The following is a 19635-nucleotide window of genomic DNA, read 5'->3' on the forward strand; positions in this document are numbered from 1 at the left end:
CACTTAGCAAGCACACAGAGTTTATGCTGGCTCTTCATATTCTATGAATAAGGAGCTCTGGCTTTATATTTAAGTTGTAAGTAGTAACATGGACAAGTGACAATTCAGGAGAAGCAGAGATTTTACAGAAATCCACATAGTTTTCATATACAGTCTGCTTCTAATTATGATATGTATCAAAATAAGACTAATAATGATAAATATATTTGTAATGTAATTTCAGAATAATATCTAACAATAACTGCTACCTAGATTAGGTATTTCTGGAAGGCAGCTGTAATTTAGGAACTAAGGCCTAGACCCAGGGTGTGTCTAGACTACAGAGTTTTGTCGACAAAAGTGGACTTTTGTCGACAAAACTATACCTGCGTCTACACTACCACTGAGTTCTGTCAACATAACGTCGACAGAACTCAGCAGTTTTGTCGATGCTGGTAAACCTCATTTTAAGAGGCATAACGCCTTTTGTCGACAGAGTTCTGTCGACAGAAGGTGTTATTGCATCTAGGGTTGTGTCTAGAGTACAGGGTTTTGTCGACAAAGCAGCTTGCTTTGTCGACAGAACTGAATGTAGTCTAGACGCTCTTTGTCGACAGAAGCTTTGTCGACAAAACTTCTGTCGACAAAAGCCTGTAGTATAGACATACCCCCAGTAAATTACTAAAGCATGATTAAATGCTTTCCAGAATTGCAAAGCACTTAAAAAAGTAATTTACATTACCTTGCTTACTTTCAAAATTTCTTGTGCTGCTAAGAAATAAAAAACAAACCAAAAATGCAATGAAATGATAGGATCTATCAAGTTTGTTTCTTTTTCAATTTAATTTTGTTGTTTCTGATGAGAAGTTAGATATTGGCCTAACAAAAGGATTAAATGTAAACTAGAAATCTCCTTATTTATGCAGCAGATGTATATTTGTTCTATAATGTAAGGCAGTATACTTTACAGGATTTTGATTGTGTTTGTTTACCTCTCAGATTACACTGATTTTCAATTGTTTGTCTTAGACCCTTTATCACATTCTGGAGAGTCGCATATTCTAAACAAACAGAAAGAAATATAAAGATATTATTTTTCAATAATTTCTTCATTATTTTCATTTGAGGATCCCACTCTAAGCATTTGAACAGAAATTTTCTACACTTGATGTTTGCCTCAGTGTGATTTCTCTTTATTGAAACCTTCAGCAAAACTAGTTCAGCCATTTCTCAGAACAAATTTAGGGAATAATACATTGTTTTCTTCCATGTTAAAAAATTCTCACAACTCTTTTGTGGAGCAGTTCTAGCACAGTGAAAGGAAACCTCTGCCCCATGGGCTGGATCCAGCCTTCTGCTTAATTTCATCCAGCCTGTGGCAAGTCTCTGCCCTGCAGGCCTGAGGCCCTGAGCCTTCGTTCTCCACTGCTGGCTTGCAGCGATTAGGGAAGATCAGCACTCTGCCTTTCATGGGCTGTTTCCCACAGTTCACATTGGCTGGCGAGGGCAGGGTACAGAACCACCTGTTTCCCTACACCTCCCCAGACTGCAGGGACATGCTGGCTGCAGCTGCTTTTGGAAGCAGCGGCAGCACAGAGACAGAGAGATTTAGAAGACCGGGACTTTTTAGCTTAGAAAAGAGGATACTAAGGTGGGATGTAATAGAGGTAAATAAAATCATGGCAGATATGGAGAGAGTGAATATGGAAAAGTTATTTACTTGTTCCATAACATAAGAACTAGGGGCAACAATGACCTTAATAGGTAGCAGGTTTAAAACAAAAGGAAGTTTTTCTTCATGCAGCACACAATCAACCTGTGGAACTCCTTGTAACAGGACATTGTGAAGACCAGGACTTTAGCAGGGTTCAAAAAAGAACTACATAAATTCGTGGAGGTTATGTCCATCAATATTTATAAGCTAGGATGGGTAGGAATGGTGTTCCTAGCGTCTGTTTGTTAGAAGCTGCGAATGGGCGATAAGGGATGGATCACTTGAGGATTACCTGTTCTATTCATTCCCTCTGGGGCATCTGGCACTGGCCACAGTCAGAAGATGGGATACTGGGCTAGATGGATCTTTGGTCTGACATACTATGGCTGTTCATATGTTCTTATGAATTTAATTTAAGTTTTGAGATTAAAAAGAAGGTGAAGGATTAATTTAGACATAGTTCTATAATACACATGTTTTTTGTTTTTTGTTTTTTATTGTCCTACCTAAAGTTGGAGAAATTCAAAAAGTATTCAAGTCTGCTACTTTGTTCCAATTTTTTATCTGCCATGAATATTTCTGTGGTAGGACATCCGCTTTAGGCTATGTGTTCTTCACTCTCCTTTTGCAAAGGCAGGGAGTCTGCAGGTTATCAATCCCCTCTCCTGAGCTGGAGAAGCTCAACGGTCTGTTCCCATACCAGGGGTGCCCTCATCGGAATGGGATGTTATCTTTTTAACTCCCCCTCCTCCCAATTCTGATATGATTTGTGGGCAGAAGGCTGGGGGAAGAGCAGAGCCACTCCAACTCAAAGAAATTCCTGAAGCCTTTCCATGCTAGTGCAGGATTTATATACACAGCATTTTAAGTAAAACCACTATGAAAATACAATTTTGTATTTGTTTGGGAAACAGGCCATTTCTTATTGATAAATACTTTCAGAAACAATAACTCATTTATAAAAGCAAAAGATTACTCTGTTGTTTCAAACATTTGCAATATTAACACATGAACACAAGATGGACCTCCTGTAATATGTTAAAATATAAAATCCTCATTTGATATTGTGTACATGACCCTTTTATAAAAGTCATACTGTAGAAACTACACTCAAAAACTCCATTAAAAGACTATTAAGTTTTTAAAGAGGAGCACTCAGAAGTCAGGAAATGCTAGAATAAAGGCCATACTTTATTTTCTTGCAATCCTATGTCATTCTCTATCTTCCAACTTCTACACTGGGGTAGCTTAGGGGATAATGCATTCACCTAGGCAACATAGGGTGGTGAATTCAAGTCCCACCCACCCTGAGAGCATCTGGAGAGCCAACACAGGCTCCCCCAGGCATGGAGCTAGCTCCCATATTAGGAAAGCAGGATAAAGGACCCTAAGAAGGTGGAGTGGCCTGGAAGAGGGCTGGCTCATGGGCAGGGGTCCAACAAACCAAAACCTCATTCACTGTACAATCCTGATACATCCCTGGTGCACAGGCCAGTCTCTGCACTGAATGAAATGGGGTTAGGTAGAAACAAATAGTATGTAATCAAAGACTGTAACATAATGCATGTACATAAGGAGCTGGATTAACTCCCAGGCTAAGAGTTATTTCAGACTAAGCTATTCTGGAATAGTTATTCTGAAAGGCTACGTCTACACTGGCATGAATTTCTGAAAATGCTTTTAACGGAAAAGTTTTCCGTTAAAAGCATTTTCGGAAAAGCGCTTCTAGATTGACAGGATGCTTTTCCGCAAAAGCACTTTTTGCGGAAAAGTGTCCGTGGCCAATCTAGACGCAGTTTTCCGCAAAAAAGCCCCGATCGCCATTTTCGCAATCGGGGCTTTTTTTCGGAAAACATTACTATGCTGTCTACACTGGCCCTTTCGTGCAAAAGTCTTTCGGAAAAAGACTTTTGCCTGAACGGGAGCAGCATAGTTTTTCCGGAAAAGCACTGATGATTTTACAGGAGAGCGTCAGTGCTTTTCTGGAAATTCAAGCGGCCAATGTAGACAGCTGGCAAGTTTTTCCGCAAAATCATCTGATTTTGCGGAAAAACTTGCCAGTCTAGACACAGACAAATAGCTTATTTAAAATAGAATGTCTACACTGCAGAAAAGCCTCAAAATTAGTCCAAGGCAGGCTTCCCTAATGATTTGGAGTCCCAGGCAGAATAACTTACGGTGTGTCTAGACTACAGAGTTTTGTCGACAAAAGTGGACTTTTGTCAATAAAACTATACCTGCGTCTACACTACCGCTGAGTTCTGTCGACATAACGTCGACAGAACTCAGCAGTTTTGGCGACGCTGGTAAACCTCATTTTACGAGGCATAACGCCTTCTGTCGACAGAGTTCTGTCGACAAAAGGTGTTATTGCATCTAGGGTTGTGTCTAGACTACAGGGTTTTGTCGACAAAGCAGCTTGCTTTGTCGACAGAACTGAATGTGTCTAGACGCTCTTTGTCGACAGAAGCTTTGTCGACAGTATCTGTCGACAAAACTTCTGTCGACAAAACCCTGTAGTCTAGACCAGTGGTCCCCAACCTTTACAGGCTCCCAGGCGCCTGTGGGCGGGGCTACATGCACGCCGGGCGCCCGGGGGCGGGGCCACACACGCGCTGGGCATTCGTGGGCGGGGCCACACACGCGCTGGGCGCCCGAGGGTGGGGCCGCGCGTCCTGGGGCACGCCAGGGCCGGGGCCACCCGAGCCCCTTGTGCCGTGGGCCCGGGGCTGGCGCCGCCACCCGAGCTGCGTGTCTGGTGCCGCATGTGTCCCGGGACTCAGGCCGCCTGAGCGCCGCGCACCAGGCGCCGGTGAGTGTTGCGCACCTGGGGCTGGCACCTCCAGTGTGCTGGGGGCGGGGCCAGCCCGGGTTGTCGGCGGGCGCCTACAAATGCCCCGGCGGGCGCCATGGCGCCTGTGGGCACCGCGTTGGGGACCACTGGTCTAGATGTACCCTTAGAATAGCCTGGGGAAGGGCTATTTCAAGTAGCAGAAGTGGAGTGTCTACACATGCCTTATTTTGAAACAGCTATTTCAGCTATAAATCTCTTCATAGAATGAGGTTTCAGAAGTCGGAATAAGCCGTCCATTATTTTGAAATTATTTTCAAATAATGGAAATGCTGTATAGACGCTCACATAGTTATTTCAGAGTAATGGCTGTTATTTTGAAATAACTTTGCTGTGTAGACACCCCCCCAGTGTCGCCTCCCAGTCTTCCCCTAAGCTTCCTTCATGACCAGTGTTGGCTCGAGCCATTCTTGCACCCCGGGCAACGGGTGCGTGGCGCATGCGTGGCTCTACCCCGGGCATGCGGCGCATGCGCGGCCCCTGCCCCTTGAGTGTGTGGAGCCCCATACAGCTGTAATCAGGCGCCACGCGGCCCCCGCCCCCAGGCTGTAAGGGGCACCGTGCGCCCGGGGGTAGGGGCTGCACAGCACTCCTTACAGTTGCAATCAGGCGCCTCCCATAGGTTGGCACCCCAGGCAACTGCCCGGCTAGTCCCCCCCCTTAATCAGGCCCGGCCCAACCCATCTAATCCCTCCACTATCCCTCTGTTTTTCTAGTCCTTGCATTTCAGTGGCTACTTCCCCCTCCTCTTCACATTGCTTCCCATGGGGGGGGGGGGGGGAGAGAATCAAGAGCACAGGAGAGACAATCTTCTTATTCTCACTTCCTGGGTTTATTGCCAAGCATCCACAGAAGCCAGAAGCATCAATTGAATGAACAATAGTACCAAACTAGAATACGCTCTGTACAGAACAACTCTTCAGAAAAATACCTGTCAAACTTTGAAGTATCTATTGAGATTTGTCTCTACTGTGAACTGAGATTTTTCAGAGGCTCAGAATTTGGCCAAATTTTGGAGGATTTTTAAAGAGATGACAAAAGATACATCTTTGACATTAAAGATGTCAAATTAAATGCCTTCCAAATTAAATGCCTGTTCTAATGCGTGAAGGAACCAAAGCATCTCACCAAAAATGTAAGATTTTTAATGTCTAAAATAATGTATTTTCCTCTCTTTATTTTGAGAAGGAGCTCAACTTTTTTTGCTGAAAATTTCTAAAAGAATTCAACCCAAGGCAGATATATAGATTTGAAAATTTCAGGACACACTATTTGACAGAGCAACTGAAACCAGGTTTTTGTAATGATTAGTGTCAGATGACCTTAACTATAGATGGCGCTCTCAACTCTACCTATAAATCACTGGTGCTCTCCCTCTATAATTTATATCTGAAGAAAGTAGGTTTTCCTTGGATTCTAATAACAAAACATTGAGATGTGGTATATAATCTATTTTCTTGTATGAATAAATATTATTACTGAAAATAAGCCTGTAAGGACACAAGACACAGTTTAAGGAACTGAAATTGAAAGTAAGTAAAAAAGAATTACAGTAAATCATTGTTTGATTCCTGAATAAAAAGGGCAAATATGTGCTAAGTACAGAATAGTTTGTTAAACACCACTTCAGTGTTTGGCTTTAATTGAATTCATTCTCCACTAAGCAGCACTTGAAGTTTTTGCTATTAATGTTTTTAGAATTGCTATGTGTAAGGAATTAACACTACATCGATATCCCTTGTACAAAATGTAGGGAATACTGACAATACTATGATAATATTATTTGAGTGATAAATTTGGTATAAGATATGGGAGGGATTTTCAAAAGTACTCAGATTTGGCCTAACCTTCCTCCCATTGGAATCTTCTTGAGAGATTGTACATGGGCCTAAGCCCCACTACATCAACTGAGGTTGATGGATCTGTAAATGTCATTGTCCCAAGATAAAATGTTGACAGTAATGGAGGTAGGACCTTCATTAGACAGTGCCTTTGGTACTATAGGTTGAACCTCTCTAGTCCAAAACCCTCGGGACCTGACTGGTGCTGAACCAGAGAATTTGCTAGAACATGGTAGGTCAATATTGTCTAGCAGCATTATCAACACTTCCACTGTTTACTGATCTCTTAGAAGACATTTATGGGTAAATTAGAGCTAAGTAACAGCACAGAACATCAAGAGCCAGGGCTGGTGGCTGTAAACAATCTTGATGGGACTTCAGGAAACTTAGCTACACTCATGATAAATGGCCATCCACCTAACTAAAATCATTCTGGACCATGGATGAGAAGCTAGATATGAGTCAACAGTGTGCCCTTGCAGCCAAGAAGGCTAATGGCATATTAGGATGCATTAAGAGGAGCATTGCCAGCAGATCCAGAGATGTCATTATTCCCCTTTATTCGGCTTTGGTGAGACCACATCTGGAGTATTGTGTCTAGTTCTGGGCCCCCCACTACAAAAAGGATGTGGATGCATTGGAGAGGGTCCAGCGGAGGGCAACCAAAATGATTAGGGGTCTGGAGCATATGACCTACGAGGAGAGGCTGAGGGACTTGGGTCTGTTTAGAAGCGAAGAGTGAGGGGGGACTTGATAGCAGCCTTCAATTTCCTGAAGGGAGGTTCCAAAGAGGATGGAGAGAGGCTGTTCTCAGTAGTGACAGATGGCAGAACAAGGAGCAATGGTCTCAAGTTGTGGTGGGAGAGGTCCAGATTGGATATTAGGAAAAACTATTTTACTAGGAGGGTAGTGAAGCATTGGAATGGGTTACCTAGGGAGGTAGTGGAGTCTCCATCCCTAGAGGTGTTTAAGTCTCGGCTTGACAAAGCCCTGGCCGGGTTGATTTAGATGGGATTGGTCCTGCCTAGAGCGGGGGGCTGGACTTGACGACCTTCTGAGGTCTCTTCCAGTTCTATGATTCTATGATAAGGGGATGGTTGGATGAAATAACATGATCTTGGTAACTAATTGACCATTCATTATCAGTTGGAAATAGGTCAATGGAGGGATGATAGGAGTTGCTATAGGGAACTTTCTGGGTGTCTGGCTGGTGAGTCTTGCCCACATGCTCAGGGTTTAGCTGATTGCCATATTTGGGGTCAGGAAGGAATTTTCCTCCAGGGTAGATTGGCAGAGGCCCTGGAGGTTTTTCGCCTTCCTCTGTAGCATTGGGCACAGATCACAGCTGAAGGACTCTCTGCATGTTGGGGCCTTCAAAGTATTTGAGGGCTTCAATATCTGAGACATAGGTCAGAGGATTATTCTAAGAGGGGTGGGCGAGATTCTGTGGCCTGCACTGTGCAGGGGGTCAGACTAGATGATCATAATGGTCCCTTCTGACCTTAAAGTCTATGAGTCTATGAGTCTATGGATGTTGCCAGACCAAAGAGTGCCGAACTAGAGAGATTCAACCTGTAGAACTCTCCTTTACCTGATTCATAGTAACTACAGAATATCAGAGGGCTGCTCAACTACAAATGTGATATAATAAAATAGAATATTCCTGGAAAAATGTTTACTATGTAGCTTTAAAGCTATATTAACTATTAATATAAATATTTATACAGTAAGTCTCCAAGATGCTCTGAACAAATTCACCTATGTGTGGCCAAAAAAAAAAAAAGTTTCTGTGTCCAAGACTGGTGAAAAAAGCTTTAGATTGTTTATTTTTCAGGAATAATAGAAAAGAACTAAATCCAAAAGAATATCCCTGTAGCTGAGTGACAAAATAGCTGTAGCATTTTACCAGCAAACATTAATAACCCTTCCATGGGAACTGATTTTGTTAAGGAAATCTGCAGCATATATGAATTTAATGTGATACATGTTCATAATAACTTATTTCAAACATTAATATATATCACTTCATATAAAAAAAATCTCATATGAATTGCTGAAAAATTACTTATAAAAAAGAGTAATCTCCAGAATAGTAATAGAAATGTAGCCGTGTTAGTCTAGTCTAGCTGAAACAAAAAACAGGACTATGTAGCACTTTAAAGACTAACAAAATGGTTTATTAGGTGATGAGCTTTCGTGGGCCAGACCTACTTCCTCAGATCAAATTGTGGAAGAAAATTGGCATGACCATATATACCAAAGGGATACAATCAAACAAAGTGAACACACATGAAAAGGACAAATCAGATTTCAGAACAGAGGGGGGATAAGCTGGGGGGAGGTAAATGTCTGTGAGCTAATGATATTAGAGGTGATAATTGGGGAAGCTATCTTTGTAATGGGTAAGGTAATTAGCATCTTTGCTTAAATTTGACACTTTACATCAAGGTCTCAACACAATCAACTGTTTTTGAACATTAAAATGATACTTACCTTCTTTTACTGAGTCTTCCTTCGATTGGCTTAATGTTAATAACCTATTACATTTTTCCAGTTGAAGATTCAGAAGACTATTCTTTCCATTACTTTCTAATATTTTCTGTAAAAAATTGAAATATCTTTAGATTAATATTAAATTAAATCCTCTTATTCTAAATTTTCTATCAGGTTTTTCAAATAAATGTTACAAAAACAAACAAACAACAAATAAACTCAAATCAAATTAAACAAAAAAATTCAGCAACACTGAGCTGAGGTTTACAGAATAGTTCAGAGCTTCCCTGTCTGAGATCTGTTCTACTGACACTATGATTTAGCTGTAAAGAAATGAATGAAGTTAGGCTTGGTTGTAGATAATTAAGATTTAGGCTCCACACTGATAATGGTTACCATAGAAATGTTCTTTCAGAATGTTGCTTCTCCATATTCAAGCTTAAGGATTTTCCCTCCTTGTGCTGCAGAGTTCTGGGAATCTTTGGGAAGCAGGACCCATTTGGGCTCCATGAGCTCCTTCTTGCAGAACTAAACATTCAAGCCAAAGATTTTGCTCTATACTGAGAAAACACCTTGTCCGACTCCCTTAAGATTTTGGGGACCAATTATCAGTCACCTAGACTTTGCAGAAAATATTGTAGTTATAATGCCTCTGGGGGGATACAACCCAAAAGTTGCAACTAACCTGTACACAACAGCCAGAGAATGGGAATTAAAAAAGAATGAACAAAAGCCCAAACTAACAGTATCATCAAAAATCAAGGAACAAGCTAAATTAATCATTATTGGTGTAAACATTGACCAAGTAGACAGCTTTTGCTATTTGAGGTCCATCATAACACTTGACAGCCACTATAAAGATTACATCAACAAATGGATGACTATTGTCAACAGAACATTGTGTGCCTGAATAAAAACATTTGGAATCTTAAAACAGTGTCCATGATAGCTAAAACCATACACATCTATTATTCCCACATTACTTTACAATTAGGAAATGTAGGCACACATTAACTGCCCGGAGCAAGAGCTGCAAATATTTAAAATGAGGTGTCTATGCCATACAAGTCAGCTTAACTTTGTCATGGCCAAATTATGATACAGTAAACATTTTCCGGAATATTTTATTTTATTACATCACTGGAATGGTGCTGAAAGATATCACATTTGTAGTTGAGCAGCCCTCTGATATTCTTACTACAACAAAAATTAACAATAAAAATTAGAGAAACTTTTGATAAACATCCCTTCCAAAATTGCTGTGAGCACCAAGAAGGTGCCTAGCCAAGCAAAGGTGATAATCAAGGTAACTGGGGTGAGAGTCCTTTTACAGTATTGGCTCCAAACAGTAGGTGATGGGAGAGGAAATTGGAAAAACGTAAAACAACGAATAGTCTTGCAGCACCTTAGGGTATGTCTACACTACCACCCTAGTTCGAACTAGGGTGGTAATGTAGGCAACCGGAGTTGCAAATGAAGCCTGGGATTTGAATTTCCCGGGCTTCATTTGCATAAAGCCGGGCGCCGCCATTTTTAAATGTCCGCTAGTGCGGACTCTGTGCCGCGTGTGGCTGCGCGGCACGGAGTCCGCACTAGCGGACATTTAAAAATGGCGGCGCCCGGCAAGATGCAAATGAAGCCCGGGAAATTCAAATCCCGGGCTTCATTTGCAACTTCGGTTGCCTACATTAACCACCCTAGTTCGAACTAGGGTGGTAGTGTAGACATACCAGTAGATGGAATCATGAGCTTTTGATATGGAATGTAGTGGGCCATTTTGGATGAGTTTTGGGGTGCAATCGCCCTCTACCGGTTGGCAGGGGGGTTCGGTGAACCCCGTCGACCAACTCTGCGGCGCCGTTTGCCAGGTCCGGGCCCAGGCCAGCACCGTCGGGTGCAATCACCCCGCTTCCATAAGTCCGGGGATCTGTGAACCCAGAAGTCGCCCCCCTCCTGACAGGGGCATTCCTGTCTGAATCGCTCGGGGAATTTGCTCTCATGGGACTGGGGTGGCACCGGCTCTCGAGGTGGTGCGAGGGGAGGGGGACCCAGGCCCACCTTCTCCTCCGGGTCCCAGTCCGGGCCCTAAGTGCAGGGGTCTACTAGCCCTCTGCACGGCAAACATGGGATGAGCTCCCTCAACACATCTGCCCACGGTCCCCAGAAGAGCCCCGCCCTGGGCTGCTTCCTCCCCTCCGCGTGTCCCTGTACCCCGTCAGGGGGGTCTCCGGAGCCTACCGCGGTTCTGGCATCTGGTCCTGTAGACATCTCCACTCTGCGTCGGATCCTGGATTCAGTGGTGAGAGGCGTCCGCAGGGACCCCAGGTCTCCGCGGGGCTGCATCCAGCCACCGGCCACCCTTAGGGGTGGTGCCGACCTGACTCCGACCCAGGGCTCCCCTATGGCCGGCCCTGGAGGCTGCCCCTGCCCTTGCTGCCGGCGGGCCCTTTTGAAAAGGCCCGCCGGTCGTGACGTCCAGTTGGGGTCCCGCCCCTCTCTGGATGCAGCAGGCTCGCCCGCCTCCCTCCACCCGTCATTCAACACATCCACCCTCCACGGGCACATGCAGGGAGCGGGGCCAGCTGCCGCTCGGCTGCACAAACGCGGGGGTAAGCCCTGCCGCCTCCGCCCACTCCCAGTCCGCCCACTCCCAGTGCGCCCACTCCCAGTCGGACAGCTTCCTCCGGCCCCTCCCTGCCGACTAACGTGCGGGTCGCTCGTGACCTGTCACAGCCATCTAGCCAATGTCTTTGTTTAGACTTCTGTTGTAGGAATCAGTGTGGCCAATACACATGGCTGAGAGGCATTGCTGGCATTTGATGGCATAAATCACATTAATGGATGTGCAGCTGTACAAGCCTCTGATGTGGTGGTTTACGTGGTGCGGTCCTATGACGATATCTATGCCAACAAATGCCAGTAATGACCCTCTGCCATGTATATTGGCCAAATTGGACAGTATCTACAAGAAAGAATTGATAGACACAAATCAGATATCTGAAAAGGCAGCACACAGAAACCTGTTGGGGAACATTATAACTTGCTTGGGCACTCATTAATGAATCTCAGAGTCACCATATTATAGAAACCAATTTCAAAAGCCAGGTCGACAGGGAAGCTACAGAACTTAATGTCATTTACAAGTTTGATTCCTACAACACAAGTCTAAACAAAGACTTTGGCTGGATGGCCTGCTACATTCCACATCCTAGTGACCTAAAATACCAAACAATGGGTACTTAGAGTGGGTACTAAGTATTCTTATCAGCTTCATTTAGCATGGACACTCTAATGGACAATTTCTTTCCCCCTTCCTCCCCTGCTTTTTCCTTCTCTTCTCCCCATCCTCTCACTGTGCTATTTATTTGAAAACTGGACCCCTTAAACTCCATTCATCTGAAGAAGTGGGTTGTGCCCACAAATGCTCATGATACCATCTACATTTTTTGTTTGTCTTTAAGATGCTGCAAGACTATTTGCTGTTTTTTAAGTTTTTCCCGTTAGAAACCAACATGGCTACCCCCTCTGAAACTTTTGGGAGAGGATATTGTGTGGCTCAAATAGGCCCAGCTTTGCAGCAGATTTCGAAGTTGCATATTGCAAGGGTGCACATTTTGTAAGTATGACAACTGCAGATGCCATATAGACGAAAATTTCAAAAAAAAAAAAAAAAGAATGTAAAAAGATGTGTCTGAAAGTATTAACAACAACAACAAAAATTCAGCTTAATTTACTTTTGTAACCTACCTTTTCTATCTGTGAGAAGTCTTCTAAAAGTTTATCAAGATTTGCAACATTGATTTTCTTCATATTTGCTTCACTGGTATGATTCATTTGTTTCTGGAAAATAGCAACCAGTATTTATTGTAGAGCTTTATAACCTATACAATGCTACTGATATTAGTGGGATATTACAGATTAATACAAATTTGGCCTACTTATTTTACATTTATAATATATATGTTGCCATACTTAACTACTCAGTTTACAATCATACGTAAATTCACTTTTATGTTTTCTTTTAAACCATGATTTGAGTGCAGACCAGTAAACCTTGCATTTTCAGAAAGTTATGTACAAAATGAGGTTAGCATTACAGAATAAAACTATTCTTCCTAATAAGTAATTTAACCTCCCTTGGAAACCTGTTTCACTATTTAACTATTCTTATATTTAGAAAGCTTTTCTTAATATCTAACCTAAATTTCCCTTGTTGCAGATTAAACTATCATTACTTATTCTCCCTTCACTGGACATGGAGAACAATTTCTTTTTCTAACAACCCTCAGGATATTTGAAAACTGATATTAAGTCTTCCATTATGAGCGTACATATCTTCCATTTCTGTAATCCTGTTATGTCTTTTATTTAATATTTACATCACAAGTTTTGGGTAAGTGTATGAGGATAGGCACCTTCTCTATGGCTATATCTAGACTGAAGAGTTATATCGGAAAAAGATATGCAAATTGCGAACTACAATTTGTGTATCTTTTTCTGCTCTTTGTTTTGGAAGAGACTTTTCCAAAATTTGACCTGTCTACACAGGGCCAAATTTCGGAAAACCCTCCTCTTTTGGAACATCCCTTATTCCTCATAGAATGTGTCTGGTTTTTCAGAAATGGTTCCAGAGCTTTTCAGGGATACCACCAGGAATTGCAGTGTAGACAGCCAGTCACAGCTACAATGTGGCACTATTTGCCTGATCTTGCAAGGGAAGACCTGCCCACACTTAAAGGGCATAGAAAGTGACAGGGAGTACTTGAAGGTGTTTTAACCCATCCATCCCAAAGCTTCTGGGATGGTATCATAAGGGAAGTTTAGCTTTATCCTGACTGCGCTTCAGCTTTACAAACAGAAGTAGTAATCTGTATTTCCCTTTCAATGTGATCACTCTTAATATGGTACTGGCGAGGTTCAGATCATGCAAAGACTTCTGCTTAATTTTACAGTCTGATAGGAGTTCTACTGACTTTAGTGGGACTGCTAACTTCATAAAGTTAAGCATGTTTAAGACTTTGCAGGATAAAGGCCTTAATATGCACAGTCCTCTTCCTGCACATTTGTTGTTTTTCCTGATAGGAAAAGAAATAGAAAATTTAAATAACTGCTAACAGGCATAAAGAAAAATGAAGGCTATTTATACAATTAATTACACTGTGCTTTAAAAATATTAAATATATTTGCATTGAATTAAAATAATTGTTTATTTTGTGAAAGTTTTAAATTTCTAAAGTACTTTCTCCCTTTCTGTGTGTATTTTTAGACTTAATCTCAGAGCAGGAACAGCTGAAGTATGGCAGCTTTTAGGAGTAGTTGAAATATTGCAGAATTCATTTGCAGCAGACACACTGCTCCCTTTGCCCTCTGTTTGGGATTATGGGCCACGCAGTGCTATGAGCAGCTATGCAGGGCTTCACAGTTGATTGTGTACCCAAATGTGAAGATTTAAGTAGAGCTGTGGTGGAGGTTATGTATTCCAGGATGCAATGTTGCATCATGACCTATGGTACCCACCCAGACTTTCTGTACAGAGTTGCCCGCAGTGGAGAACAGAGGTCCCTGGATACAATGCTCTTTGTTGAATCATGTTTCCATTGGAACTCTCAGTTCTAGTTGTGGCTGTAGCACCTGTGCTAAGCATCAGTAATAATCATCTGTCACTCTCACACAGTGCTTTTCCTCAGTAGCTCACAAAGCCCTTTCTGAAGAAAATCAGTGTCATCACCCAATTTTACTGATGAGTTTGCTGAGGCACCGGGAGGAAATGTAACCTGCCCAAATCACCCTACAGGCCAGTGACTGTGCCAGTCTTTTGAGAGCCAGTCTGGTGCTCTGTCCCCTAGCCTGAGCCTGGCGTGGACTCTGGGATCTGGGTGGATGTATGCAGGGGCTCGCCACTCCAGCCACCAAAGAGCTACAACCTTCAGGGTGGAAAACGTCAACCCTCTCTCCCCCCAGCAAAGGCCCAATCAGTAAACCTCTCCAAAGCCAGACCACCAGAAGGCTGGCACCCTGGAGTGTTGGCAGCCGGCCCAGCACCTCCCAGTGCAGGCTCCCTTTGACCTCTGCAGGGCCAGTACACCCACGGCTCCATCGCCTGCCAGCTGGGCAGGGGGCAGGCTCTGGGTGCCCCTTGGGGCTGCAGTGTGTGACTGCGGGGCAGAGTGAGAGTGCTCCGTGTCTGCACCGGCCCCTCGGGAAGGAGCTAGGACCCAGCTCACCTGACTCCCTCTGCCCCCCTCAGCCTCCTGCCCCCTCGTGCCAGGCTGAGGAGCAGCTCTTGTGCCTGCCTTCCCACACAGGCGGGAGAACACCTCAGCACCACCCGGACTGTACCACTAGTGGCCTGGGGGGGACAGGAAGGAGAGATTCTACACTCCCCTCTTCCCCCCTGCACCAACCAGCTAATGGAAGTGGCCACCTGCCCACAGAGCTGCCCACTCTGCCAGGGGAAGTCAACGGTGGGAGGAAAGCACAGCACAGTGTGTGGGGATGGAGGAGCATCAGGGGATTGAGCGTGGCTGTGGGGTGGGTGCAGTGCTCTGGCTGCATGCAGCCGGAATGCATGGAGCTGTTGGTTCTTAGCCTGGGGAGGCCCAGAGGACAGATGTAGCATGTCTGGAAACTGGAAATGGGCTTAGGTAAGAAAGAAAGATTGTTTCAGTGCTGGAGGGCCTGGATCTTGCTGGCTGTCAATGAATACGGGCAATGCTATTCTAAGATTCCTTTAGCTACCCTGGTAAAAGGCTTGTCACCACTGGACTCTTGGTAGTGTGTAAAGAACATACCCGCTAGCACAGGTATACATTGCATAGGTGAATGAAAACAAGCTTGTGGGTAAGTATCTTGCACTGTTTTTAGCAATGCAGGCTATGTCTACACTGCCGGCTTTTGCCAGCAGAGTATGCTAATGAAGCGCGCATTAGCAACTTCTCACACTTCATTTGCATACTCTGTTGGCAAAAGCCAACAGTGTAGACATAGCTGTAGGGTCTCCTGCTTCCCTATTGCTGGAGCTTTCCACTGCTGCCTCCCACCCCAGCAAAGCCATACGTCATCATAGTGAAAAGACATACCCTATGGTGCCACTCATTGTTTTTAAAGTTATAGACTAATACAGCAACTCCCCTGAGATTTTTCACAGTGAAAGACTCTTATCAACAGGGAGCTACTGAAGCCTTTCCCCCTTACCTCCCACCAGGCAGAGCCTTTCACTGTCATGTTTAAGTTCATACCACTGAGTGGATGAAGCTTATTTTTCAATGTCATTGGTGCACAGTATAGACATAATATAAGCGGTATCAGGCTTGGTGTAGGGATGAATGGCAATGAAATAGAAAGAGGAAGGACATTTTATGCTGATGACCTAGAAGAAATAGGACAAAAGTCATTGCTGCTGTGTAGTGTGGTCAGACCCATAGTCCCAGTCTGAGCTTATGAATTGCTCTTCTGTACATGCTGCTGCCACTGGGTGTGAAAGGTAGACATAGCCTAAGTGTCAGGGCTTATGAATACAGTCTGATGTGTTTAGAGACAGGGAAGCAGCTAGTGGATTATTTTGGAATGACTTTTTCAGAGTACTTGTTCTCTCAGTAGCAGTAGTAGTCTTTAGGGATCTGACATGTTCAGGTATAGGGACTGATCATGTGAGGTACTGAATGCCTCTGGAAGGTGGAAGCATTCTCATTTCCCAGCGATATCAATGGGGTTTTCATGGGAGTTAAGAGTATTGTGCACCCCTCCACAGTAGGTCCTTAAACAAGCCAAAAAATTTACATGAATACAGAATACAGTAATTTGAATGTATTTTACCTGTAGTTCTTAAGATATGCAAAATAAACAAAAGGAGGTATTTCTTCATGCAACACACAGTCAATGTGTGGAACCCATTGCCAGAGGACATTGTGAAGACCAGGTCTTTAAGATGGTCAAAAAAGAACTAGATACATTCCTGGAGGAGAGGTCCATCAATGGTTATTAGCTAGGATGGGTATGAACTGTGTCCCTAGCCTCTGCTTGTCAGAAGCTGGAAATTGGTGACAGGGGAGGGATCACTTGATGATTACCTGCTCTGTTCATTCCCTCTAGGGCATCTGGTATTGGCCACTGTCGGTAGACAGGATACTGGGCTAGCTGGACTTTTGGCCTGACCCAGTCTGGTTATTCTTATGTTCGTAAGAGACTATGATCTCCAGTAGCATGCTTTCTGCTTGGAATGTCACTTTTTAAGTTGATCATCTCTGTACAAAGGATTTCAATGAGTTCTAACCCCCTCCCTACATTTTCCTTTGTTGCTGTTATTATCATAAGAAACTGATTACACTTTTGCTGATGTTTATTGATATTCATATTGACATTGGAGGAGTGCTGGGATAATATTGAGCTTTACACTTTGCCTGCATGGGTATGGCTACACTGAAGTTAGATACCTGTGGCAGGCCTGGGCCAGGCTCATGGAACTTGAGATAAGAGGTGTTTAATTGTGGAGTAGATATTCTACCTCATGCTGGAGTGTGGATTCTAGGACCCTATCAGGTGGGAGAGTCCCAGAGCAGAAAATACTGTTTAAACCCAAACATCTACACTGCAGTTAAACTCATTAGCTCAAGCCTCGTGAGCCTCGTGAATCAGCTGGCACAGGCCAACTGCGGATGTCTAACTGCAACACGGTTATACTCTATAAGGTCACAGAATCAATCATTATATGAAGACAGCCACATATGGCATAACACAAACTATTTGGGACAAGACAGTGGGGAATACAGGCTTTTAACTATTAGTTTTCTCAAACAATCTTTTTAAAATTGCTCTTACCTCAGTAGAGCTCATACCACATGGTTTTCTTTCAGCCTTCTGTAAAAAGTTCTCTCAAACCTGGCATCTCCTGTAGTCCCCAATGCAGAGAAGAGATAGACAGCACACTCCATTTCAAGATAAGCCCATTTCCTAATGGTATCAACAGAAGCAGCAGGTACCAGCCTTCTCCCCTTGAGAATCAAATTGTACTTTCAGTATTCAGCCTCTACTAGGAGGCATCTGAGCATACTGATCAATTAGTCTGCAGATTTGTTCCCAAGATTAGAACAATGACTACTTAATGGAAGAAGAAAAGTTCAGGGTATCATAGGGCTGGGAGAGACCCCAGGAGGTCATCGAGTCCAGCCCCCTATCCAAAGCAGGACCAACCCCAACTAAATCCCAGCCAGGGCTTTGTCAAGCTGAGACTTAAAAACCTCTAGGGATGGAGATTCCACCACCTCCCTACGTAACCCATTCCAGTGCTTCACCACCCTCCTAGTGAAATAGCTTTTCCAGATATCCAGCCTAGACATCTCCCACTGTCACTTGAGACCATTGCTCCTTGTTCTGCCATCTGTCACTACTGAGAGCAGCCTCTCTCCATCCTCTTTGGAACCTCCCTTCAGATAGCTGAAGGTTGCTATCAAATCCCCTCCTCACTATTCTCTTCTGCAGACTAAAAAAGCCCAAATCCCTCAGCCTCTCCTGGTAGGTCATGTGCTCCTCTCCTAAGTGCTTGCAATCTCTCCCAACTTGCTACTCATTCTATACGTGCACTTTCTATCCCATTAGAGAGATAATTTAAGAAGCTATTGAACAGAACCTTGTGATGATGACTAGAAGTCCATGACAAAGTGGAAGTGACATTGTTTTGTTTTGCACCAAACTGACACTTGTCTCTGATGTCTATTTGCACTCTGTGATTTGATTGTAAAATCTCAGGTGCTGATTACATGCAGGAAGAATTCAGGGAAGAAAATGTAGTAACATTAGGGGGTTGACCATCCTGTTTCACAACAGTGTCCAAAGGGATTGATTCTCACATTCTTATATTTAGTTATGTGTGTTACTTTGGGACTGGAAAGACACTACTTCATGTATACAGTGGCAGCACTGGGTCCTCAGAATAGATCTACAAAGGATAGATCCACCCAACTGCCTCTTTAGTTGGCAAAGTTCAACATTTAGGCACCACTGATATTCTGAAAACTATCGTACAGCTGCCATCTAACCCTTACCTAAAATCCCCGTGTAAGGAAGTGTAAAGTTGTAAAGTTCAGTCCTGAGCTGCCCCAGAGCTAATACATTTGTCAGAGCTTGCTAAGCCCCAAGAGGATTGTCAGACAAGCCATTGGCTCACTTAACACCCCAGCAGGGCTCTATCTGGTTGGTGTTCTCAGAGCAAGTCTCACACATAAGACAGCAGAAGGCAAGCAGGTAATGAATTGTCAGGTGACTGTGGTGTGCATACTCTGCCGTCTGATTTGAAGTAGACACTCAAACCTTTCAGGAATGTTCTCTGACAACCAGACTAATGGGATTTTATGGGCAGAGCTCTCCATCTCCCCTGCTGAAGTTATTCCACTTTGTATTAAAAAACTATATATTTCTTGGGCTAAAAAAGAGATTTGATTCTATGGGCTAGGGATTAGCACACTTATCTGGGATACAGGAGATCCAGCTTCAAGTCCTTACTCCAATAAATATTTAATTTTAAGTGTTCATACAAAGTGGTCCAAGTACAATTAATTCTACCCTCACATTTAACTGTATACATGTGGCCCAGAGAAAACATAGGTCTTAGCATACAATGCTCCTAGTCCTAGTCCAAGAAACAGTGGCTGAATTCTATTTCATATGATGGATAATCCTGGCTTTCTATCCGATAAAATCTGAATATGCTGGTATAATTTACATACACTAAAAGGTATTTAATGCATCTATAATAAAGAACT

At 43.4% G+C, this 19635-nt stretch overlaps 1 protein-coding gene and 1 long non-coding RNA gene across 2 annotated transcripts in view; one reads left to right on the top strand and one right to left on the bottom strand.

Moving 5' to 3' along the window:
* The window catches only part of CCDC152 (coiled-coil domain containing 152), a 41405-nt gene extending 21892 nt beyond the window's left edge, over window positions 1-19513 (bottom strand). The window contains exons 1-4 of the mRNA XM_025179682.3: window positions 17696-19513; window positions 12626-12718; window positions 8879-8984; window positions 972-1040 (exon numbers count right to left, since the gene is read on the bottom strand). Of these exons, the coding sequence (XP_025035467.3) occupies window positions 972-1040; window positions 8879-8984; window positions 12626-12718; window positions 17696-17710 (283 nt within the window). The 5' untranslated portion in view covers window positions 17711-19513. The remainder of the gene's footprint in view (window positions 1-971; window positions 1041-8878; window positions 8985-12625; window positions 12719-17695) is intronic.
* Window positions 1-19635, top strand: part of LOC142829959 (uncharacterized) — a 32823-nt gene that overhangs the window by 4979 nt on the left and 8209 nt on the right. The gene's annotated exons all lie outside the window — the stretch shown is intronic.

Source organism: Pelodiscus sinensis, chromosome 6, assembly GCF_052426305.1.
Source record: "Pelodiscus sinensis isolate ZL-2025 chromosome 6, ASM5242630v1, whole genome shotgun sequence".
Taxonomy (NCBI): Eukaryota; Metazoa; Chordata; order Testudines; family Trionychidae; genus Pelodiscus; species Pelodiscus sinensis.